At 48.7% G+C, this 25,342-nt stretch overlaps 2 protein-coding genes across 2 annotated transcripts; both read left to right on the top strand.

Annotated features, from left to right (window-relative positions):
* The first annotated feature begins 4,378 nt into the window (after positions 1-4,378).
* SH2D5 (SH2 domain containing 5) lies at positions 4,379-13,086 on the top strand. The gene is made up of 10 exons (XM_081871162.1): positions 4,379-4,651; positions 5,041-5,174; positions 6,532-6,612; positions 6,926-7,000; positions 7,281-7,427; positions 7,835-8,083; positions 8,530-8,704; positions 10,129-10,234; positions 10,843-11,002; positions 11,597-13,086. The coding sequence occupies exons 2-10, from the start codon at positions 5,073-5,075 to the stop codon at positions 11,816-11,818; spliced, it is 1,317 nt and encodes a 438-aa protein (XP_081727288.1). The 5' UTR covers positions 4,379-4,651; positions 5,041-5,072; the 3' UTR covers positions 11,819-13,086.
* A 430-nt stretch (positions 13,087-13,516) lies between these two features.
* On the top strand, positions 13,517-24,415 carry DDOST (dolichyl-diphosphooligosaccharide--protein glycosyltransferase non-catalytic subunit). Its single transcript, XM_081871146.1, has 11 exons — positions 13,517-13,737; positions 15,523-15,633; positions 16,202-16,288; positions 17,105-17,208; positions 18,034-18,128; positions 18,638-18,731; positions 18,968-19,116; positions 20,913-21,060; positions 21,168-21,288; positions 23,057-23,163; positions 23,908-24,415. Exons 1-11 carry the CDS (start codon positions 13,545-13,547, stop codon positions 24,055-24,057), a joined length of 1,359 nt encoding a protein of 452 aa, XP_081727272.1. The 5' UTR covers positions 13,517-13,544; the 3' UTR covers positions 24,058-24,415.
* Positions 24,416-25,342: the final 927 nt, after the last annotated feature.

Genomic DNA, 25,342 nt, shown 5'->3' with positions numbered 1-25,342 from the left:
TGCTGAGTCAGACCCATTGGTCCATCTAGCTTAGCGTTGTTTTTGCTGACTGGCAGAAGCGAGTCTCCAAGGTTGCAGGCAGGCGTCTCTGCCCAGCCATGCCTGGGACCTTCTGCATGCAAAACACGTGCTCTGCATTGACCGAGGTCTTTTATGAGATGCCCACATATCTGGCCCAGTTCTTTCTGGGGGGAGATGGCCATGTTGGTGGATTAGGCAGGCAGCTGCTGGAAGTATTGATGTTGCAGAGGACCACCTTCATTTCAAGAAAACATCAGGATCTCACTTTTTTCTGCTACATTCCACCCTCGCTCTCCTGCTCCTCACTCCTTAATTCACAGAGGTTTGGAAGGTTCCTTTCATAAATAAAATGCATTTAGTGTACCCAGAACACAACACGTAAAACTGAGCCGGGCAGCACCCTGGGCAGTGGGGATCCTGTGATCCATGGTCTAGGGTGAAAATGCAGGAGGTGTCGGCCATCTGGGCTCTCGCTTGGCATTAACACTTTGGGATGGTGCACAAATGTGCAGGAGCACACAGTAGAGACACACACCCTATTGTGGAGACCCGTGTGCTTTTACAGGGCAGGGAGAAAAGACTTTAAATGGCATGACATCTGTTTTAGCTGCAGTGCTTGAGTCCAGATACAAGAGGTTTACCAAAACCACTGATGCAGCCATCCATGGTCTGCCAAAGGCTGAATGCCCCCTCAGAACAGCAGCCCGAAGCGACAGGGCAGTTCTGTGATCCAAATGCCTTTCCCCCAAAGTCTTTAGTTGGAAAATGTTACCTCCCCATCCTAGAGCACTTCCTTCTCTCCTTGGCATTCACAGCCCAGTGCAAAGCTGGCTGCCTCCTTTGGGTGACAAGCAGTGTTGGCTTAAGAAAACTGGCCAAAGAGCTTGGGGACAAAACCAAGTCCGTTGGAGATGGCCACTTTGCTGGATATCACAGGCACAGTTTATCTTCATCCCACCCCACTCAACTCTCAAGGACAAATGTTACCCTTTTCAGGTGGGCCTCCCAAGATCTTTTGTCTTTCCCTTGTCATTCTGAACCTCTGGCCTTTCCGGGCACTACTTCAGATGAAGCACATCCCACAGACAAAGTCAGGTCATAAAAGTACCATCAACAGGAAGGAGTCCAGCAACACCTCCAGGGCTCACTAGAAGGAAAGGCTGCTGGAACAGGGGCAGGGCTCCCCAAGTTGGACTACAACTCCCATCATCATCGTTGGTCATGCTGCCTGGCGCTGATAGAAGTTCTATTCCCTCATCACCTGGAGGGCCAGAGGTCCCACATCCTTGCTATGTAAGATCCGGAATATGCTGGCGAAGATCTTCCCAGGTGCATCTTGGTTTCTCCAGAGTCCTTGCTTTGCAGCTTCAAACCTAAGTCTGAGGTCTTGGGCTTCCAGCTGTTTTTTGACTACCAATTCTTATCATCCCTGACCACTGTTCCTGGTAGCTAGGGATGATCGGAGTTGTAGTTCAGAAACAGCTGGAGACCCAATGTTTGGGAAACCTTGGTTCAGTCCAATCTATCTAGTTCTCACAGATGCCCTAAAGGGAATCCTGCAAGTAAGACCTGAGCTCAACAGCAGGGCTCTCCCCACCTGTGATTCTTAGCAACTGGTATTTAGAGGCATCCTTGCCTTTAAGACAGGGACACGGGTGGCGCTGTGGTCTAAACCACTAAGCCTTGGGCTTGCCAATTAGAAGGTTGGTGGTTCAAATCCCTGTGACGGGGTGAGCTCCCATTGCTCAGTCCCAGCTCCTGCCAACCTAGCAGTTCGAAAGCACGTCAAAGTGCAAGTAGATAAATAGGTACCGCTCCAGCAGGAAGGTAAACGGCGTTTCCGTGCGCTGCTCTGGTTCACCAGAAGCAGCTTAGTCATGCTGGCCACATGACCCGGAAGCCGTCTGCGGACTAACACTCGCTCCATAAAGCGAGATGAGCGCCACAACCCCAGAGTCGTCCAAGACTGGACGTAACCATCAGGGGTCCCTTTACCTTTTACCTTGCCTTTAAGGGTAGAGGTACCTTCCTAGATTCCCTTTCCCTCCGCAGAATCTTTGCAGGACAGCTTGCAACAGCCAGACATTGTCTTGTCACCCTGGCGACCTTCGCTAATAAGAGTTCCTCCACACATTATCCCAGCTCCTTCCTTCCTTAACTTCCAACCACTTCCTGCTCCTGTTCTGCCCCGCACCCCTTTTTGTATGTTCAAGAACCATCTGTCCCTTCTGCCTTGGCAATGTTCTCTGCCCAAATCTGGTGCTTTAATTCTTCCCGGGAAAGTGGCTTGTTTCCAGTCCTCTTTTGTCTGCAAAAATAAATTCTGCCTCAAGGTCACTTCTGGGAGGGGGGGGGGGTGTGTGATTATTTTGTCCATCCTAGTTTTTTGTTCTTTTATGTTCTACTTCACACAGCATATAGTTAAACTCTGGAACTCGCTCCCACAAGACGCACTGATGGCCACCAACAACTTGGGTCGCTTCCAAAGATTAGGGAAATAATTTCGGGAGGATGGGGCTGTATGTTCCACCTCCACAGTTGGAGGCAGCAATGCTTCTGAATACGGGCTCCTGGAAGCCTGTATTTGTGAATACATGTTCCCCAAATCCTGCTTTTGGGGTTCCCATTGGGACATCTGGGTCACCACTGAGAGAACAGAAGGCTGGACTAGATGGGCCATTAGCCAGATCTAGCAGGGATCTTCCTATGTTCTTGTCACTTACTTTGTGTGCTCTGCAGGGAAAGGGGCTTCAGGAGCTCAGAGAAAGACAGATGTACCACAGGTGCAGCCTTTTCTCAGGATGGGATGGAGGCATGCAAGGAATGAGCCCTTTTTCTGCACCATGGAGGTGCCCTTTGGTTAAAGTGCCACCTAAGTGCTCAAACAGTCCTACTCTGCCCTGCCACCCTGGGCTGTTTGTTTGTTTGTTTGTTTTTAAATGATATTTATTAAAGTTTCAATTAATACACATAAACACAAACAACAATACAAACATACACAAACAAAAACAAGTATAATTTAAAGCTTATTTTCTTAAGCCTTGTTTCCCCGACCTCCTCATACCTCCCCCTTCTGTATTCTAATTTCTAATTGTCAAATCAGCAAATCCTCTCCCTTATTTTCCATAATTTTTTGATCTTTCTTTTCCTTTTCCTTATTCAATACCGCTGAAAACCACTTGACTTTTAAACCCACGTCATTCTAGCATTCATTAATTTTACAATGTTTGTTAAGATAGTCCTTGAATTTCTCCCAATCTTCTTCCACTGTCTCTTTCTCCTGGTCCCGGATTCTGCCAGTCATCTCTGCCAATCCCATATAGTCTATCATCTTCATCTGCCATTCTTCCAGGGTGGGTAGATCTTGTGTCTTCCAATACTTTGCGATAAGTATCCTTGCTGCTGTTGTAGTGTACATAAAGAAAGTTCTGTCCTTCTTTAACACCACTTGGCTAAATCATACCCAGGAGAAAGGCCTCTGGTTTCTTCAAGAAGGTATACTTAAATACCTTTTTCATTTCATTATATATCATCTCCCAGAAAGCCTTAATCCTTGGGCATGTCCACCAAAGGTGAAAGAATGTACCTTCATTCTCTTTACATTTCCAACATTTATTATCTGATAAGTGGTAAATTTTTGCAAGCTTGACTGGGGTCATGTACCACCTATAAATCATTTTCATAATATTCTCTCTCAAGGCATTACATGCCGTGAATTTCATGCCGGTGGTCCACAACCTTTCCCAGCCACCCTGGGCTGTTTGAATGGGCTGCTTTCCATACAGACCAGGGGTTCCCCTTTGATTCACAGATTAAATCCACAGACCCAGCAATGGGAGCTCTCGGCAAGCCCTAGGCTCTGTGGTTTAAACCACAGCGCCACCCGCGTCCCACAGTCCACATAGCTTTCATCAGATTCTCAAAGGGGTCCACAACCCCCAAAAGTGTACCCCCTTTCCTTCTGAGGAAATGCTTGTATCCATAGAAGTCAACTCCTAAAAGCTGAGATCTCTTTGCCCCCCCCCACTCCACAATAAAATATTTGAGGGGCTTGGGCACCCCCAAAGTTGATGGGACTTGCCATTCAAATGGTTGTGTGAACCACGTCATGTGATCGATTGTGCAGCAGGACACCCATACACCCACCCCAGTATTTTATTCAAGTTGATACCCCTGCTTCTGTTGTAAATGATTCTGGGGGCGCCCCCTCGCTGGCTGGGGAGGGCTGTTCTGTGCGGTGCCCTGTCTCTTTTGAGGGTAACAAGACCTCAGAACTTCCCTGGATGGGGGGCTGTTCTAAAGGAAAGCGGGCGAGGCGAGGAGGCTGTGGGCCTGTGCTCAGCAAGCGCGGGTGGGGGGCTCTCGCCAGGCCTAAGCGCTGCAGGTCGCTCCACGCCGCCGCCCCCCACCCGCTGCTACATCTCCGCAGCCGGGGGCGGGGACTCGCATTCCTGGCCGCTGATTGGTCGGCCGGGATTCGGAGTCTGCTGCGGAGGCGGCGCGTCCAGGTGAGCCGGGCCGGAGAGGCCGAGCAGGGGCCGGGAAGATGCTGCTGCTGCAGCTGCGGAGAGCGGAGCGCCTGGGCGCGGAGGAGATGCGCGGCGGCGGCTTCCCACGCCTCCTCTGCCAGGTGAGGGCTGCGCGGAGGGAGGGAGGGAGGGAGGGAGGCGGCTTTTCTCCATCCTTCTCCTCCTGTGGCAGGACAGGAGAACGGGGCTTCTGGGCACGTGCAGAGCGCCCCCCGGGTCCTTGATCTCCCGTCGTGGGAAGAGGAGCTCTTCTCCTTTGGGGGCTTCCTATGGGGTGGAGGGGACCCCAGGAACTGCTCCTGGGGCATCTCCTCCTCGCCCGCCCCCCAATATCTCTTTCCTGGCACCCAGCGCCCCCTCCCCATCATTTTCTTTTGGGGCCAGTGCGGGGGCGGAGGTGCCCCTTCCTCCCATGCCGCTTGGGCATCCGCGGTGCCTCTTCGGGGAGAGGCCGCCTCCTCCCTCCATCTCCCTGTCTCCATCCCCGCAGCAACCCCCGGAGCGGTCCCAGCCGGCGGCGCCATGAAGAAGCAGCGCTCCGAGTACTGGGGAGGGCCAGAGCCCCTGGCTTCCCCGCACCACCACCAGCAGAGGGGCGGGCGGGTCATCGCCAAACTGGCGGAGGTGAGGCTGGGCTGGGCTTTCCCTCTTGTGGAAGGGAGGGGGGTGAGGAAGGATCGTAATAGCTCAGGGGTGGAGCAGCTGCTTGTCATGCAGAAGGTCCCAGGTTCAATCTCCACTGGCAGCATCTCCAGGTGGGGCTGGGAGGGATCTCTGCCTGAAACCATGGCGAACCACTGCTGACAGTCAGTGTAGGCAACACTGACTCAGTATAAGGCAGCTTTCTGGGGGTGGGGGCAGTGGGTAGAGCATCTGCTCTGCATGCAGAAGGTCTCAGGCTCAATTCCAAGCCAGGTAAAACCTCAGTCTGGAATGCAGGAGAGCCACCGCTGCCAGTCAGTGTAGACAGTACTGAGCAACGTGGAAGGCAACTTTCTAGGTGTCTATGAAAGAGAGGACTTGGGAGGGTGGGGAGAGGTTGTGGGGTAGAGGGGCTGATCGAGATCCTGCCTGCCTTGATCCCATGGCCAGGAATCTGGAAAGTGAGCAGGGTTGGGCCATTATTGCCTCCTCTGGTGCCTTGCCTGGCTTTGCAGGGGCACCTGTGCCCACGGGAGCAGCCCATGGCTCCTCCTCCCGTCCAGCCTGGGTGGAAGCCTGCTTTGCTGCTCAGCCCACTCCCCTCAAAACCTTAAGGTAAAGGTAAAAGGACCCCGACCATTAGATCCAGTCATGGCCGACTCTGGGGCTGTGGCGCTCATCTTGCTTTATTGGCCAAAGGAGCCAGCGTACAGCTTCCGGGTCATGTGGCCAGCATGACTAAGCCGCTTCTGGCAAACCAGAGCAGCGCACGGAAACGTCGTTTACCTTCCTGCCGGAGCGGTACCTATTTATCTATTTGCACTTTGATGTGCTTTCGAACTGCTAGGCTGGCAGGAGCAGGGACCGAGCAACGGGAGCTCACCCCGTCACAGGGATTCGAACCGCCGGCCTTCTGATCGGCAAGTCCTAGGCTCTTTTTAAAATATATATATATATATTTATTAAGAGTTTAAAGATTACAAAAAGAAAGAAAAAGGGATTCGAACCGCCAACCTTCAGATCAACAAGTCCTAGTCTCTGTGGTTTAACCCACAGCACCACCCGCGTCCCATCTGAAAACCTTGCAAAGGATGAAAGGAGAGGAAGGGAGAATCCCAGAGAAAGGAGAGGGCCACCCTAGCTCAGCAGCTAGTCTAAGGAGTTTGTCAGAACCCCCCACTTTTTTGCAAGGGGGGCAGTGGAGGTTTGAGGTGCATCTCCCTTAATTGCTCCCCAGAGGCCTCAACTTCCCAGGTCCTCCTTGGTTTTCCATGTGGGTCCTTAGAAGGGCTCCCCAGGGTATTCTCCCCTCTCACTCTCCTCCTTCCCTTGCCAACAGTATGTGGGCTCCTTTACCGTCGAGGACGCGGAGCTCCAGCAAAAGGCTCTGGCCATCCAGCAGCAGCTTCAACGCCTGAAGGTAAGCGGTCGGAGCTGATTGTGGCCTCATTAGCCCTCTGCACGTGCTTAGAGGCACTAGCCCCACCCAATGCTTCTTCCCCCTATTTGGGGGGGTCATTACTCTGGCACTGTGAAACCCGCTCCGGCTCTGAGCCCCTGGGATGTGCATGCAACAAAGCCCCCAAAATTCTGGAAGTGTGGGGAGCAAAAGAGAATTGTCTCTGCTCAGAATCTTTATGCGTCTAGAAGAGCCAAGCGAGTCTCCTTGGTGTGCCATCTCTGACTCCGTTTCTCCCTTTCTCCATCTCTCATCCTGCTCTCCCGGAACACAGGACTGCCCCAGGCGGCGATCCGTCGTCCTCAAGTTTTGCCTGCAGGGCCTGAAGATGTACAACGCAGAGGGGGAGGTAGGAGCGGGGCCATGGCTTGATGCATGCTGGAACTAGGAGCCATCTTGCCTTATGAGGAGTTAACTGGGGCTTGTGCCAGGCTGGGTGGGGGTCCTGTTTTGTTTTCCGGCTGGCCCACCTTGCTGGGTTGTGGTGAGGATATCCTGAGGACAACTGAGCAAGGGGAGCCAGGGAGGCCTTCTCTGCTTGGATGAGGCAGCCCAGTGGTTGTTTGGTGAGGACGTGGGTTGCCAACTGCTTGACCTCATTGCCCCTTCCTCCTCTTCTTCTCCTGCAGGGTCTGCTTATGGCGCATGCCCTCAAGCGCATTCTGTATAGCACCTGGATACCCACTGAGTGCCAGTTCGCCTTTGTGGCCCGCAACCCACGCAGCCCTCGCAGCAGCCTCTTCTGCCACTTGTTTGTGGGCAGCCAGCCCAGTGAGGTAGGCCAGCTGGTGGGACAGAGGTATAGCATCTCCGACAGTGGAGGAGAAATACAGCCACCCTGAATAGCAGTCACTGATGAACTTATCATCCATGAATTTGCCTTACCCACTAGAGGATGAACATTCTATAGCCGGTGAAGTCACCACCAAGAAGGCCTTGCCTCTTGCCCCCCAGAAACAGCGAGCACTGTTGGTCGCCACGAAAACTTGGAGAGCACTAATTCTGCTGCCCCATGAAGGGAGATGTTTAGTGCCTGCTCGTCTCCTGATAGAAATGTGCCACTCAGGAGTGAAGCTGCTTTCAGCCATTGCCTGAGTTAACAGACTGGCCCTTGGAAGGGGAACGGGGGGGGGGCTGGGGGCTGGTGGTGGCTAATGTGCCTCCTGCATTTTCTGCCCTACAGGTCCAGATTTTGCACTTCTTGCTCTGCCGCTCCTTCCAGCTCTACTATCTCCTGATGCATCCTGAGGACCAAGAATGGCTCCCCAGTGGTTCCACACAGCAGGAGCCTGGGAGGCTGCTGGGAGCCTCTCTGGATAACCGGGTGGCCTGGGAGTCCCTCGATCCAGAGGATGTATCTCAAAACGTCAATGCGTTGGTGTCCTTCCGGAGGCTTCCGTGCCCTGCTGACTTTGGCCCCTCTGTCAGTGTGGTAAGTGGGTTCCCTCTGGGGTTCTCCATTGAGTAAGCCGAGGAAGTGAGCCCAGTTTCACCTGGCGGTGGAAGGAAGGCCTCTTACCTCCCCCTGCCAGCGGCATCTCCAGGTAGGGCTAGAAAAATACTACCTGCCTGAAACCATGGAGAGCCACTGCTGCCAGTCAGTGTAGGCAATGCTGAGCTGGATTGACCAATGGTCTGATTCAGTATAAGGCAGTTTCCTATGTCCAGACCTGGATCAGGAAGAAACCGCCTTCCAAAAGAAGGCTTTCAGTCTGATCCAGAGTGCCAGGAGGAAAGGCACCGTGTGAATTCATTCAAGGTGACCTCCTGTGCTGGGGTGGAACTTTGAGCCATCCAGCTTCCCGCTAAACTTTATCGCCAGCTCCAAATTCTGCTTCTCCTGTTCAGTGTCCATCGGTCTCTGTCTCATATACCTAGAGAGAGAGGCTGGATTTGGAGGAAAGGAGCAGCCTGGGCACCTCTCGCCCGGGGAATCCATACTGCTCTCCAATCCTGGTGAGGAAGAAGGCGATCCGCAGCAAAACCCTCCGCTCCGGAGCTTATCGGGGCTGCACCTTCGAGGCTCAGTTGCAGCAGAGCGCCCGAGAGATGTGTGAGTATTCGGGGAATGCGGAAGATTCTGCTGTTCAGGGAGACAGAAGAGAAGATCCTGTGCTGCTCTTTCATCCATGCTGCATTCCAGCTATGTAAAGAGCTTATGTTTATTTCCAAGTGTGTCTTTGGGGTGTTTTTATCCCTGTTTTTCAGAGGATAGCTTGCCTCCTGCATCTCCTTTTACATTCTCATTCCTCATTTCTTTATTTTTCTTGTAATGAGATTCTTATTAAAGTTTTTCATGATACTGTAAAATAGCTGCTACAAAAAAAACAATTGAATAAGTAGAATGTGGAGTCCTCTTAAAAGTAATTATTAGCCCTTACCAACCACAGAAGATAGTAGCTCATCCCGGTTCTCACCTGAGATATTTTCTCATCCCAGCCTTTCATCCTGGGAGACCAACATTCCCCTATCTCTCATCCAGAGTCTCACCCATTTCCTGTTCTGTTGCCATTTCCTGATGTATTTTTTATAGTATCTCGATTTTTCCCCAGTCTTTTTCCAGAAAGTAGCATAAATTTAGTAGCATCATTCTCTGAATTTGCTCCAAATTGTATGCAAAATACTTTTTATCTGCTAGAACTGAAAAAAGGCCAGGATTGAAGTTTCCTCAAAGCTTTATATCCTCTCAGCTCCATTGATGCCATATCCATTTAATTTCCCATCTCTCCATTTGTGATTTTTTCCTCCAAATCCTTGTATGCAAGGCATTTCCATTTCAGCACCTGCTTTTTTCAATTTAGCTATTTCATCATCCAGTCCTGCCAGCTTTTCATCTATTCAGTATGAAGCATTTAAGTATTCTTAATTTCCATTTCATATTTCTCAGATTCATTTTCTTTCCCCCTTTCATCAAACACCGATCTGATCATTTTTAATTGTTCAGCCATCAACTGGTGAACAATACCAACGGCCACTGGGAGATCCAAAGGTACATTTGCCATATTGGGTGCTTTTGATGTTTTGAATATTATTAGCAACTCAGTCTACCTTAATATTTCCACGTTAAGATCACAGCCAGCATATCCTTTCTCATAATAAATTATTTCCATGGCTTGAATAATGGAGTAATTGCTGGTTTACTTTCAATTATTTCAGCTCTTTAGTGGCAAGCAAGAGAAAAAGTGTTAATGATTCTTCACACATGGGATTCCTTCATCCGTTTAATCTTTATTGCCAACCATAAATCAGACACGTCACTCTTCCTTAGACACTTTAATGTCCACTTTTCCTTTCTGTTATCAGTCACCACATAATTATATTCTGTCGGTGGCATGCTTATAGAGAGACAGCTGAACCACCAATTCCTCTCCCTGGAAGTCCTCCTTCCTTGTTCTTTTGAGATTTTGCTCAAGCATCTATGCTGCTGCGATGGTCTCTTTTGTATAACCTTCCCCTATGTTTCCTTCTTGGCTTCAGTTCTCACCAGCTGCGACAGCAAAGGCAGCAGAGGGAGCCTGGCTTGCTTGCTGGATAATGACAGCAGTCTGATGGAGAACGTGTGGTCTTTTGCAGGCATTGACAGGTATGGGGAGGTCTCCCCTTGTGTGCCCTCTGACAGGAGGCCTCCAAGGATGCTTGCGAATTGGGGAATGGAAGTAAACTGCACAGCACAGGTGGTTGACCACAAGAAGGAAACTAAGATTTCCCATATAAATTCATGGTTGCTGGTGGCAAATTGGTAAGAACGTGAGAGAAGCTAGAAGAGACTAATGGCCTGTCTGGTCCAGCATCCTGTTCTCATAGGGCCCAATCCCAGTGGGAAGCCTGTGAGCAGGACCCGAGCACAACAGCAGTGTTGTCCCCACTTGTGATTCCCAGCAAAAGGCATACTGCCATCATGGCTAGTAGCCACTGACACTGCTTGCTGTTGAATAACCCAAGAAAGGTAGCCAAACATTTCCCACACTTGTGGTGTGAACTTAATCATGATTACTCTGAAGTAAGCCCCACTGTTTCCATTGCAGCTTACTCCAAGGGAAGGGCGCATTGGATGGTAGACTTTATTCCCAGACGTGGAAGGGCTGGAGCAGGCAGAGGGTGGGTTTCTGCTCCAGAGAGAGAAACCTGGTTCCGTGGGCTGCTTTCCTCCTGCTCAGAGGTCCCTTCTTCCACATCCCTTCTGGTTTTCAGGGATGCTGGGATGGCGCTGCTCAGGAATGATGTAATTGGAGCCTTCCTCCTCTGGGCTGAGCCAGGGGCCACCGATCAGTGGTGTCTTACAGTGAGGACAAGATGTGGAATCATCCCTTACCAGATTTACAGGAGCCAGCTTGGGAAGTATTCTGTGGAGGTGAGAACTTGAGGAAAATGACATGCCAGCTCTGCCTGATTCTGTTGTTGCAAGCACATTCAGACAGGTTTTTTTAAACTCCTGTCATACAACATTGCCAATATATTGGACCACTTTGGTGCACGAGATAAGCAAGTTTCCAGGAGCCAGAAGAAATGGTAACTATTTGGATTTGTATCAATTGGTTAAAAGATTAAAATGTTAAAACATTAACTGAAATATTGAAAACAATAAAAGCACTCACCAACATTTCTGAGCTCCTTTGGGGGCCTTTTTGGCCAAAAGCAGTCCAGGAACAAAGTATGACAATAGTAATAGAAACATTACACAGCTCTTCCTGTCCCCAAAGCCTCCGTCTCTAAGCCCAATCCGGTACATTTTCCCCCCTTTAAATAAATCTTTCCCTTACCTCTCAATAATAGCTCCTGCATTGATTTGTGTTGAAATTCCACAAGGGACTGTTCCCCTTCGCAAATTAGATTGTGTGGGAACATTTTGTGACATCACAGAAGCTCGCCCAATGAGGGGTGGTTTGCGGGCAACAGCCAGTTTTCGATCTCTTATCATTTCTTTCCTTTTCTCCTCTTCTCATAGCATTTGAATGTGGAGTTCCCCAGTATGGAAGCTCTGTTGGATCACTACTCTGGAATCCAAGGAGGCCTGTTCTGCTCTCTGGCTGCAGGCCGGATCAACCACTGTTACGAGGAGCAAGACTGCGCAGTGGAGGATCTCTGGAAGGAAGACAGAAGCCGCCGGCAGGCATCTTGGCTACATGGCACTAGTAAATCCCTGGCTGTCCCACAGGAACTGGGATGAGGAATCTGGGCTTAGCTTTCCTGCCATCCACATGCTAACTGTGCTAACTCTTTTTGTGGTGTTCAAGCTATGTGGCACTTTTGCACTTGGGCTAGCTTTCTCATACTGATATGGTAGGGATTAGGCTTCATGGCATTGATTCAATCCTTCCCTCCCGTCCCCTAGTAGAATGGCAAACTAGTCTTAACTTTTCTAGCTAAAGGGTCCCATGGCGCTGATGCCCCTCGTCATCCAGAGATAGATTTTTCTTCAGCGGCTGAAATCCTGCACATGCTTTCCAATAGGGTTGCCATATTTTCAAAAAGTAAAATTCCTGACACCCGCAAAGTTGTTGAGCTTTTTTAAGGAAACCACCACCAATTTGGGAACAAATCCAAATTGTTTAGCTTTTTTGGGAAAACCAATAGTTATTTTAAGCTTTTTGAGCTTTTTCTGTCACGTTGCCATACATCCATGTTCTCCCAGACATTTTGGCTGTTTGGCAGAATTCCCCCCTGACAACATTTTTACACCAAAAACCTGGACATGGCAGGAATTTTCCTGACGTGTGACAAGCCTACTTTCCAAGCACAAAAGCCCCATTGGTCTTGGAGTTACTACTGACTAGAAGTACCCTAGAGTTGCACTTTTTGTCTCAATACTGCATCACAGAATCGTAGAGTTGGAAGGCACCCAAGGCTCATCTAGTCCAACCCAATGCAATGCTGGAATCTCAACTGTGAATTCATTTAAAGTAGCTAGGTGTTCCCTCACCACCTATTTTTCCATCTTGGGCTGCAGCTCAGACAATAAATGCTCCTTCAGTTAGAACATAGGTTTTCCAGATTCTTGCCACTTATCTTAAAAACAAAACAAATTAACTGAGCATTTGAGAGGTCAGAGATAACTCCAGGTTTTAATCTAAACAAAATTCTGCAAGTGGTTTTTAGCTCTTGCAGGTCAGTTAAGTCAACACCCTCTTTCCCACTTAATGCTGCTTGTTTATGTTCATTGGGTTGTGTCCTATGTTGGTCCTACTCAAAGTTAATGTACATAATTTAAATGGGTCTACTCTCAGTAGAATTTGGTTGGTTACAATCCCTTGTTTTCCTTATGGGGGTTTATGTACCTGCTCCTGCCAGAATATTTTGAAATAAATATTTTTCTTGGGGGGGAAATATTTGTGAGCATGCCAATATATGAATACATAACCTATATTTTAAATATGTTTATATATAAATGTGATGAAAAATATATTTGTAATCCAAAATGATTAAATTTTAGCTGTCGTTTGTGTGTGTGAGTGTGTTGGGAAATGTGACTGGGAGGAGAAGGCATTTAAAACGTTAGTTTTCAAAATCAATGGCGGCCACTAAGGCCTAGATGCCTCAGTTGCCTAGCAACAATCGCTCAGCTCCGCGCTGTATTAGCCATGGCTGCGCTCATGCTTGATTGGATACCAGCAGCAAAAGAGAAGATGTGATTGGCTTCCGCCAAGGGCCGAGCTCAGACTGGCAGATCCGGCCGCGGGGAGCAACGCCGTGTCGAGAGTTGTCTGTCTCCGATTGGCTCAAGGCGGAAGGCAGGGCGGGTACTCGCTCCCGCGCGCACCACGTTGCCCCGTCGCCTGCTGCTGGTTGGCTGGGAGACGCTTGGGCGCCCGCCTTCCCTGAGAGGGCGGCGTCCGCTGATTGGCGGCTGCGGCGGAGTTCGCTTCCGCGTCGCTCGGAGAGTGGGAGAAGGCAAGATGGCGGCTGCAGTGCGTGGAGCTCCCGGGCTGCACCGGCGGAGGTCGATGGCAGCTTCTCTAGCGGCGGCGCTGGTGCTCCTATGCCTGGCGCGGGAGGCGGCGGCCGGGGGAGGCGGGACCCGCACGCTGGTGCTGCTGGAGAACATGAACCTGAAGGACACGCACTCGCTCTTCATGCGCAGCCTGGCAGGTCTGGCCCGGGAGCGGGGAGCGCTTTAGAGCAGACGGGGTGCGGAGGGGGGGGGGAGAGAGAGCCTTTTCCAGCGCCAGGGCAGCATTCCCTTCAAGGCAACCTCCCAGAAGGGACATGTCAGCGAGGGGGGTGTGTGTGTGCGTGTGTGTGTGTCAACACGTGGAATTCCTAGCTTTGGACGGTGACTAATAATAATAATAATTTATTATTTATACCCCGCCCACCTGGCTGGGTTTCTCCAGCCACTCTGTGCGGCTTCCAACAAAACACTAAAATACATTAACCTACTAAACATTACAAAATAAAAAAAATCCTTCCAGTAGCACCTTAAAGACCAACTAAGTTAGTTCTTGGTATGAGCTTTCGTGTGCATGCACACTATTAAACATTAAAAGCTTCCCTAAACAGGGCTGCCTTCAGATGTCTTCTAAAAGTTTGGTAGTTATTTTTCTTTTTGACATCTGGTGGGAGGGCGTTCCACAGGGCGGGTGCCACTACCGAGAAGGCCCTCAGCCTAGTTCCCTGTAACTTCACTTCTTGTAGTGAGGGAACTGCCAGGAGGTCCTTAGTGTCAGTTCCCTGTAACTTACATTGAATATTTATTACATTTATCGAGGATGGCGCACATGGTTCTCTTATTCCTCATTTCATCCCCACAACAACCCTGTGAGGTAGGTCAGGCTGAGAGACTGTGACTGGGCCCCCCCAAGTGAGTCTAATGGCTGAGCTGGGGATTCAGAGCATCGCCTCTCCGAAGGTGCTTGTCCAGCACTCTGAATCATTACACCACTCGGCTGTATGTATATGCACAGATTCTCACACACGCACCTCTCTATCCTCCATTCAGGGGAGTGGGAGCTGTTATCAGAGTCCCACCACACGTTCCAGTGTGGCACAGTGGTTAGAGTGTTAGACCGGGACTAGCACTCAAATCCCCACCGCCACTCAGCCATGAAACTCACTGGCTGATGTCGGGCCAGTTGGTCACTCTTACCCGAACCTACCTTGCAGGGGAGTTGAGGGGATGAAAGGATGAGACGTAGAGCCGCGTATCCCAGTCTGAGCTCCTTGGTGAGTTATAAAAGCAAAAAAGAAATTAATAGAAAACATTCAAATGAGGGTGCAGAGCTAATGTGGGATGTGGCCTTGAGGGAAGCCTGGTGTGCTACATCTGACTCTTCACCTCAGCTTTAGAGCAGGCATAGGCAAACTCCAGCCCTCGAGGTGTTTGGGACTACAATTCCCATCATCCCTGACCACTGGTCTTGTTAGCTAGGGATGATGGCAATTGTAGTCCCAAACATTTGGAGGGTGGAGTTTGCCTAAGCCTGCTTTAGAGGGTTAGGAGTGGAAGGCAGTGTTGGTTGGTTGAAGCGTGAGTAGGACATGATTTGTTCTTATTCCCAGGCTTTTCCAAGTAATAACTTGGTTATTTAATAACATAACCCTCAAGCTCATTTTAGGCAGCTCAAGAGATTTTATGTTTTATGGTTTATAAATGCTTTTAGGATAAATGAACAATTGGCATGAATAATTCTGTGGGGCAGGTATTGGGCTTTTATTCCGCTTGCAAACAAGGGGAATAGAAGAGGCACCATGAGGGTTGTTTCAGGCCAGCTAATATTACCCAGCAGAGGCAAAATGGGAATTAGGAACTCCCTGATTTGCCCGTCAGTCTTTTAGCAATGTCTAGTGGACCTAGAACTTTACTGGTTCCTGAATTTCTCTTTGTGCTTGGGAATATTACAAGTCCCTTATTTTCTCCTGCACTTCTAAATCTAGATAGGGGCTTTGATCTCACCTTCAGGACTGCAGATGACCCTGGGTTGTCTCTCATTAAATATGGAGAGTTCCTGTATGACAACCTGATTATCTTCTCTCCATCTGTAGAAGGTAAGACAGAAATGAAGCAATGTAGAGAAGTTTGCAGTGCAACCCTATGCTGTGTTTATTCAGAAGTGAAGACCACAAAGTTTGTTTGAGCTTTATTTCCTTGAACTGTTCAGTGCTTATTGTATAAATAATACTTGTGTGTCATTATTCTGTTTTGCTTTCTGCACCTGTTTTGCTTTTTTCTTATATTTCACCTGTTGAGTAGGTAATGGTCTTCATTTGAGGGTTTTTTGGTTGGAGTTGGAAGGCATTTCTTTCTGTCACCCTTACGATAGGCATGACACTTTGCATATTGTAAGAAGGTGAGGAAGAGTTGTTATTGGTTGAATACGTGGATAAATACAACTGCATGCTGCTTTTTGCTAGAAAAACATTTATGGTTTTAAAAATGAGTTTTGGGGGTGGATGTTGGCAGCTGGAAGTCAGTCATTTGTGGTGTGCAGCCCTGAAGTCCAGCTGCTTCACCTAGCTCTGTATGCACTGCAGATATTATCCCTCCTGCAAACTGCTCCTTGCAAATCTAGCTTTTGCTTTGACATGTTTAAACATCATTGGCCCTTCGTTTCAGATTTTGGAGGCAACATCAATGTAGAGACCATTGCTGCTTTCATCGATGGAGGGGGGAGCGTCCTTGTGGCCGCCAGTTCAGATATTGGTCAGTAAAATGAACTTTATCCAAGCCTTTGACTTGAAAGAGAGCTTTTCCCTACCCCCACCATGAACGAGGAACTTCTCGTTGATCAGCCATTTTTTGTAGTTCGGTTGAGCCGCCTGTGCCTAGAATTCCTTTGGCTACAGCAGTCCTGGAATTCTGGGTACCACTGTAAATTAAATAGGAAATACAGGACAAAGTACTCTTTCTAACCACCTTAAAGTGTGAATGCTAACTGTAAATGTGTTGAACCTTTTGCTCTTTAGCTGGATAATTGACCTCCTAGGCCAAACTTTGCCAACCCAATACGCTCTAGGTGTTTTGGACTGGTATTGGCAGCTGTGCTGACTGGAGCTGATGGGAGTTGCAAAGGGAGGGCACCAGGTTGGCAGAAGCTGACTTACTACTTTTACCTGAGTGATGAATGAGTATAGATTTAAGAAACAACAAACCCAGGATGCCTCAACTTCTTTACGGCTCTTCCATTAGCACCTTTTCTCCTCTATATAGCCATTATCTCAAAGGAAAGCAAAAGGGTCTGTTTCTGTCTGCTGTCATCTTTGAAGGTGGCATGATTTCCCCCCCTTCCTTTGCATCTGTTTGGAAGCTGGTATCTTGAACAAATGTTAATTAAACATTTGTGGCATCATAAAATAGAGCTCTGAGCACTTCCACCCTCTTTTTCTATGCATAGAACATTTTTCTGTACTTGGAGAGTGATTTGTGTGCGTATCATCTAAGTAGATGCCAGGCTACTTGTGGCTTTAATTATAAACAGCTCCCCTTTTTCTAAACAAGTACAATGTTGACAATTCTTAGGCGATCCCCTTCGAGAGCTGGGAAGTGAATGTGGCATAGAATTTGATGAGGAGAAGACAGCTGTCATTGACCATCACAACTACGATGTCTCTGATCTGGGTCAGGTAAGCAGCAGGATGCAAAGTGCTGGGTAGACCGGCTTTCTTCTAGGCAGTAAATATTTAGTTGTTTTGAAACAATTGCTTGTGTTAACCATTAAAGCTCTTACAAAGGCTGCAGGTGGCAGCCAGCATCTTAGAAAAGGCAACAGCCTCTTCACTTCCACAGAGGAGGGAAAGCTGCTTCCAAGATGGTGCTTGCTACAACATCTACATGTATATTTGAAAAACAAAGAACATATATGCCAATTTACCAGTTAATTGATCAGACGAATCTACTTTCGGCCCCAACATGGAAATGGGATGCCAGCAGCCACTGGCTACGTTCTCAACTTTTGCGGCCTCTTCTCTTTCCTCCATTTGCAGTGAAATGAGTGAAATGAGGAGAACTGTGGTTAACCATTTTTTCCTGTTTTATGGGGAACCTGGAAACTCCGGCTACCAGCGTCAGAACAAGCCAGTATCCAAAATATGGTTCAAACTATGGTTAAATATTCTGGCTAGTAACTGTAAATGTCCGACTCATGAAATGCAGCTATATGGAGACTACTTGGTTGAATTGTGCTGTGCGTGAAGGGGCTGCCCTTGTAATGCAGATGCTTTTGCATATCTTGGTTGATGGTGCTGAGCTGTAACCATCCAAATGCAGCCTTCTGTGTGTTGCAGAGAAAGTTGGAGAGGGCAGAAAGGCAGAGTTGGGGCTAGTGGGCAAAGGATTGTGGCTTCTTCTAAGGCAAAGTGTTAGCCACATTGTCATTTGATGAAGCATTGGCTGAACCTGCCTGTAGAGTTGGCAGTCCCCAAAAGGTTTTAACTGTGGTCTCTTTGCAGCACACCCTCATCGTTGCAGATTCTGAGAACCTCCTGAAGGCTCCGACTATTGTGGGGAAGAAGCCTCTGAACCCCATCCTCTTTCGGGGAGTTGGGTGAGTCTCCTGCAACACGAGGGTTGTGTTTGGCCACAGCTATAGGAGCTGGTGCTCTTGGCCAGTTTAGGAAAGAGTGAAGTTTAGTAAAGAGTGAAGAGACTATGTCTTCACCTAGACAACAAGAAAATTTGGTAACTACTTTCCTACGCTCCCAGCTCATGGGGCTTTCTCCAGCCAAGTCATTCTCAGTAGACCCACTCAAATGAATTGGCCCAAGTTAGTCCTGTTGTCCATAAATTTCAATGGGGTTACTCTAAGTAGGACTAGCAGTGGATACCTCCCATGGTTTTTCTTTATCTTCACTGCATTTTAAATCCTAAGCATAGAGAGAAGAGCCTTCTTTCAAGACAGCGTTGGGTCTTGCACCAAGTGCTTTCCATAAATACATTATTAATATTTGGGGGCTCCCACCTGGAGGGGCACATGGGCATTTTGAACTGCGCCTTGGAAGGAAACTTCTCCCCTGCTGTCGGAAATCTTCACAATTAGTTTTTTCCCCCCTGCAGGATGGTGGCTGATCCTGACAACCCTTTGGTTCTAGATATCCTGACTGGCTCCTCAACCTCTTACTCCTTCTTTCCTGACAAACCCATCACACAGGTATGACATGAAGGGGGGGCTTGCCTTTTTTAAAAACCTGCTGACAAAAAGTACCTTGGTGCCAGGCTCCAATTGCTTTCCTTTTGGTTGGGGACTGCAGGGGGCGCCAAAACAATGCTGTAGGACGGAGCACAGGACACCTGAAATTTGAGAGCCCAAAGTCTGCCACTGGTGGCAATTGGCATCCTCTCAGAAAAATGGTTCACCTGCACTGACCAGTCATTTTGCTCCCTTAGTACCCTCATGCTGTTGGGAAGAACACGCTCCTGATTGCGGGTCTCCAGGCCCGAAATAACGCCCGTGTTGTCTTCAGTGGTTCCCTGGATTTCTTCAGCGATGCCTTCTTCAACTCTGCTGTGCAGAAAGCTACCCCTGGCTCCCAAAGGTACAGTCAGGTTTCCACTCCATTCTTGTGTTCCAAACGATGCCCACCTTCTGTGTGCATGAGCAGGGACAGAGCCCATGTCCTTTGACAGAGACAATTCTATTTTATTTATTACTTCACTCCCCCCCCCACCCAAGTTGCTTAAAGTGGTATACAGTGGTGTCCCGCAAGACGAATGCCTCGCAAGACGGAAAACTCGCTAGACGAAAGAGTTTTCCGTTTTGGAGGTGCTTCGCAAAACAAATTTCCTATGGGCTTGCTTCACAAGACGAAAATGTCTTGCGAGTTCCTGCTGGTTTTTTTTCCTCCCCCCCCCCTTTTTCTAAGCCGCTAAGCCAATAAGCCGCTAAAAGCCGCTAAACCGCTAATAGCGCTAATCCGCTAAGCCGTCAATGGGCTTGCTTCGCAAGACGAAAAAACCGCTAGACGAAGAGACTCGCGGAACGGATTCTTTTCGTCTTGCGAGGCACCACTGTACATAGTTCTCCCCCTCCTCATTTAATCCTCACAACATCCCTGGGAGGTAGGTTAGGCTGAGAGGCAATGTCTGGCCCCAGGTCACCCGGTGAGCTTCATGGTCAAGTGGGGGGGATTTGAACCCTGGTCTCCGTGTTAGGAAATTTACATCCTCAAAAGAGACATTGAGGGTGGTTTACATCGGTACATGAGAACGAGCCCTCAAGTAACCATTGGAACGCTATTGGAAATAGCTAAGAGTTTCCTGCCAGTTAATCCAGAGTAGAGGATAAAGTCAGTACAGCATGAAAGCATAAAAGCACCGGCAACCAAAAGATTAAATAGCTGCTGGAATCAGAAAGGTATTTTGTGAGGTGGCTAAAAGCCAACAGGTGCGGGGGGTGGGGGGTGGGATGTGACGTAATCTGCATGCTACCACTGAAAATGTCTCTCCCGTGCCCCAGGCAGATGGGTCTATTACTGGGACACAGAGCATAGTCTCTATAGCTCATGCAGGAAGCTTCTCCACTGCATAACTGATGCAGATCAACCTTCTCCAACCTAGAGACCCCCAGGTGTTTAGGTCTGCAGTTTTTTTGTTGTTGAAATTCTACTCAGTATTGATCCAGAGTAGATTCCAATGTATAGTTAGCAGAGTAAAAACTTAAATACATTGCAGGATTCCCCAAAAAATACACCAGAGGCATTTCATCCAGCAGAGCTTTACTGCTACTGAAGGCAAATGAACATAATGGTCACAAAGCCAATACATTCAGGATTGGCACTGTCCATAAGAAATCCATTTGCAGCAGACTTAACTTAAACCTTACAATAGCTTATAATAAGACTAAACCGTAACACTATGTACGGAACACCACACCAGAGCGAAAAGAGAGAGGGTGAAACTCAGGCTCCTTCTGGCCCTACTTTTATAGGCAGCATGACCTTGACAGAAAGAGAGAACAGAACCAGTTTAAACCAGCTGTACTCTGCTTCCCAGAAGGAATAACCCAAACATCAGTAACCTCCTGCTTGCTTCTTTCAGACAGGGAAGCTTCCAGAACCCTCTTGAATTAATTAGACTAGGAAAGATCTCTACACATCAGATCAATATTTTCTGTACTGTACTAAGAAATGCCAACTGACACCCACCACCCCAGCTAGGTTTGTAGTCCAAAACACCTGGAAGTCTCTAGGTTGGCAAAAGTCGATGCAGACCGTGCTTGATCTGCCGTGCAAATAACGCTGATTAATCTTTCTGTGCTGGAGTTGAATTTCTGTGGCTATGCAACATCCCTTGAGCAAATGTTCACTCTCATTCCTTGGCTTCCTCTTCTCAGGTACTCCCAGACGGGGAACTACGAGCTGGCCATGGCTTTGTCGCGCTGGGTGTTCAAGGAGGAAGGCGTCCTTCGCGTGGGAGAGGTGTCCCACCACCGGGTGGGGGAGATCGTGCCCCCTAGTGCCTACACCGTCACAGACCTGGTGGTGAGATTTTTAAACCATCCTTTACAGCCACAGCTTAAGAGTTTCCTTCACAGTCTGCACATGCCTTTTTAGCCGGCCGATGACACTCGCTCCCGCCTCTCTCTCAGGAATACAGTATCGTAATTGAGAAGCTCTCTGATGGGAAGTGGGTCCCCTTTGATGGCGATGATATCCAGCTCGAATTTGTCCGCATCGACCCGTTTGTGAGAACTTTCCTCAAGAGGAATGGTAAGCTGGTTCTGTTTTCTCCCCGATATTTTCTCAGTCATGCATTATCAGCCCCTTGAAAATTTCAGAATTTCTGCTGTTCCCATTTGCCTGTATTCCTTTGTGTCCCCTCCACTGTGACCTGGGAGTGGGGGAGAGGTGAGACCACCTCTGTTCCCTTTTAGAAAAGATTCATTTCTGGCCTGAGGTGAGTAGCTTGTATGCAGGTTTGCAGTCTGTTATGACCCAGGCTTGCAGTATCCTAACACCTCCACGTTAACAAAAAGAAATTGTCATAGTGATGTTGGGTGGTGATGAGAAATTCCGATACGCATTAAGAGACCTGCCACCTATACTGTCTGAACCTACGCAGCTGCTAAGATCCTCAGGTTGAGCACCTTAACTCAGTCCCCAAAACACGTGAGGCACACCTGGTGGTGACACAAGAAAGAGAAAGAAAAAGAGGGAGAGCCTTTTCAGCGGCTGCTCCCTGATTGTGGAATTCCACCCCCCTCCAAGAGAGGTTAGACTGGCTCCCTCCTATTCTTCTGTCAGCATGCTGACACCTTATTGTTCAGACAGGCCTTTGAAAGCTAAAGTGCAGATGGTGTTGATCGATGGGCTGCTGTCAGGGCGAACTGGATCTTAATTGCTGGTTCTAAATGTGGTTTGTTTATACAGCGGACGCTCGGGTTACGAACGTGATCCGTGTGGGATGCACATTCGCAAACCGCAGCGGTGCATCTGCGCATGCGTGGATTGCGATTTGGCGCATATGCGCAAAGCGCAATTTAGTGCTTCTGTGCATGCACGGCTGGCGAAACCCGGAAGTAACCTGTTCCAGTACTTCTGGGTTTCGGCGGTCCACAACCTGAAAAAACGCAAACTGAAGTGTCTGTAACTTGAGGTATGACTGTATTTGAATTACAGTGGTACCTCGCAAGACGAAATTAATTCGTTCTGCGATTTTTTTCGTCTTGCGAAGCACGGATTTTGGAAAAGCTTCAAAAATCACCAAAGTCTTCAAAAACCTCTAAAAAGGCTACCACACCGCGTGCTATGAGTTGCTCCTCGAAGTCAGGTCACAACTGCACCCCCTGAATGCACGGTTTTAAGAAAAAGGAAACAAACTTGCAAGACAAAGGAAACAAACTTGCAAGACAAAGGAAACAAACTTGCAAGACGTTTTCGTCTTGCGAAGCAAGCCCATAGGGAAATCCGTCTTGCGAAGCAACTCAAAAAAACGAAAAACTCTTTCGTCTTGCGAGTTTTTCGTCTTGCGAGGTACCACTGTACTGTCTTACAACTAGTTTGCTTTTCTTGCTTTGCATTTCATAACGTTGTAAGCTGCCTTGAATCCCAACTTGGGAGAAAGGTGGGATATAAAGAAATAGAATAAAAATAACAGCAACTAGCTGCAACAGCCAGTGAGAGGGATATGTGCAGAGAATTTTCGCTGGGGCTGAGAGTTGCAGTCAGTGCTAGTCCTCCTACTCGAGGCGTGACCCACTTAGGTCCATGAGTTTCAGCAGGTGTGCTCTGAGCAGGGCTTGAATTTCCTACTTGGGAGGCGACCTCCAGTTCCCAACTGTATAATGGGCATAAATTCTACTGGATTAAGGGTAGTGTGGCCACCGGAGCCGCAGAAACTATTACGCTTCCAGGTCAGAATGACAGGAGTTAGGATAGGTTGTTGAAATTCACAGGGGAAGGAGGGGAACTCCTTCACTTTCTTTGCATGTTGACCACAAGTTGGCCTGAGCCGCCCTGAAATGTGTTTGCCTCCTAGGAGGCAAGTACAGTGTCCAGTTCAAGCTGCCCGATGTCTATGGAGTCTTCCAGTTCAAAGTGGATTACAACCGGCTCGGCTACACCCACCTGTATTCCTCCACCCAGGTAAGAAGAGCCTTGGCCTGGGCAAGGAAGGAGTTTCTGGCCCAAGAGCCAGGTAGAAAGATACCATGGATGGTGCCTCCTGTAAATTTTGGGGTCCCCGATCTCTCAAGGTAGCTAACAGTAAAAAGACAAGCCCATTAGAAGATAATGGCTGGAAACCACAGAAGGGGAGAGTTGTTCTTGTGCTCAAATTGTGCTTGCTGGTTTCCCACCGGCATCTGGTCGGCCACTTGTAAGAACAGAATGCTGGACTAGATGGGCCACTGGCCTGATCCAGCAGGTGGTGGTTCTTATGTTAAATAGGCAACCCCAGCTGGCATGGCCAGTGGTTGCAGATTCCCCATCCCTGGCCCACCAAAGAGCTATCCTGACCCCTTTCCCTTCGGGAATGTGAGATGAGGGGCTCCCAGACAGGGCTCTCATTGGAGGAACTCAAGTGAGCTGAGAATGATTCAGGGCAGTTTTGGCTTTTCATTGCAATTGCCCTTTGAGAGGGGCAGAATCACTCTCCACTCATCCTAATGATGATGTTGCAGTCTGCTCTGTGTGCTTTTAATAGAGGAGCTGGATACATTTATTAATTATAGTGATTAAATCTTTGGCTCGATAGTCATTTTTCTCTGCTGGGTGTGAGAAGCCTGCTTGTTGCCCGCAAGGTGGGAGACAGAACTCCCCACCCGTGAGTGTGGGTGGCTCCTAAGAAGCCTCCTCACACCTTTCTCTGCTATCTCCCGCCTTTTCCAGGTATCGGTGCGTCCCCTCCAGCACACGCAGTACGAGCGATTCATCCCCTCGGCGTACCCCTACTACGCCAGTGCCTTCTCCATGATGGTGGGCCTCTTCCTGTTCAGCATCGTGTTCCTCCACATGAAGGAGAAGGAGAAATCGGATTGAGGGTCTCCCAGCGGGAGGAGTAGGGAGCCCACCCCTCTTCCAAGGCGGTGGCCCCAAGCAGTGCAGGCGCTGAGTACACACAAAATTTGGAGACTGGAAGTCCTCAGGATCGAGGGACCAGGGCCTGGTGGGTGGGGATCAGGATTTTGGGGGTGGGCAAGGGGAAGCAGATGCCTCTTGGAGGAAGAGAAGGAAGAGTGAGCAGCCCCTGAATGAACTCTTACAGAATCCACGTGTCAGTTCCTTTGTGGACGTCTCTCAAACATGCTTGCTGCCACTGTGACTTGTTTCTGGTCTCCCAACGAAAGATTGCTGTACTTGAATTTTGTTTTCTGAAATAAAGCAGCCTCACCTTCCAGTGATAGTTGTTTTCTTGAAAATAATTTGGGAGCGGCCTTGAATCCGAACTTGGGGGGAAAAGTTGGAAATAAATAAATAAATAAATAAATAAATAAATAAATAAATAAATAAGAACAATTAGCTGCAACAGGCAATGAGAGGGATGTGTACAGAGAATGTGAAGACACATATGAGCAAAGAGGGGCAAGTTGCATCTTCTGGAATGTCTTTGCCATGGAGTACCTGAATAACCTAAAGAAACTTGCTCAGTGATGAGATAGGGCACACATTTTTTTTTTGAAGGGGGGAGAACCAGAAGTAGCTTCTGAATCCTGAAAATGCATGACTCTGCAATTTACTTTTGTTTTCAGTCTGGGTGTTTTATGTAATATTTTGATTTAAATATAAAGCAGAATTTTGAACAAATGCAATCTAACTACATTTGGAGCAACTGTGCTTCCCAACAGTAAGAAAAGGCCACCCTCGCCAACAGCCAGCCAGCCTGGGACAAACTGACCAGCACCGGTTCTCTGCTGCTCAGTTTGCAGCAGAGACTGAAGGCTTCAGGGAGGAGGGTGGCGGCAGCAGCACCTGCAGCAGGAAGAAGCCTTGAGTTACACCTGGATAGTACTGGGAGAGGGAGCGGGTGGCGCTGTAGTCTAAACCACAGAGCCTCTTGGGCTTGCTGATCACAAGGTCAGCGGTTCAAATCTGCGTGATTGGGTGAGTTCCCGTTGCTCTATCCCAGCTTCTGCCAGCCTAGCAGTTCGAAAGCACACCAGCGCAAGTAGATAAATAGGTACTGCAGCAGTGGGAAGGTAAACGGTGTTTCTGTGCGCTCTGGCTTCCGTCACGGTGTCCCGTGTTGCACCAGAAGCGGTTTAGTCCTGTTGGCCACATGACCCAGAAAGTTGTCTGTGGACAAACGCCTGCTCCCTCAGCCTGA

This window comes from Podarcis erhardii (assembly GCF_964252035.2).
Source record: "Podarcis erhardii genome assembly, chromosome: 7".
Lineage (NCBI taxonomy): Eukaryota > Metazoa > Chordata > Lepidosauria > Squamata > Lacertidae > Podarcis > Podarcis erhardii.
The sequence above is the reverse complement of the archived record's forward strand: the minus strand, read 5'-3'. Positions and strand labels throughout refer to the sequence as shown.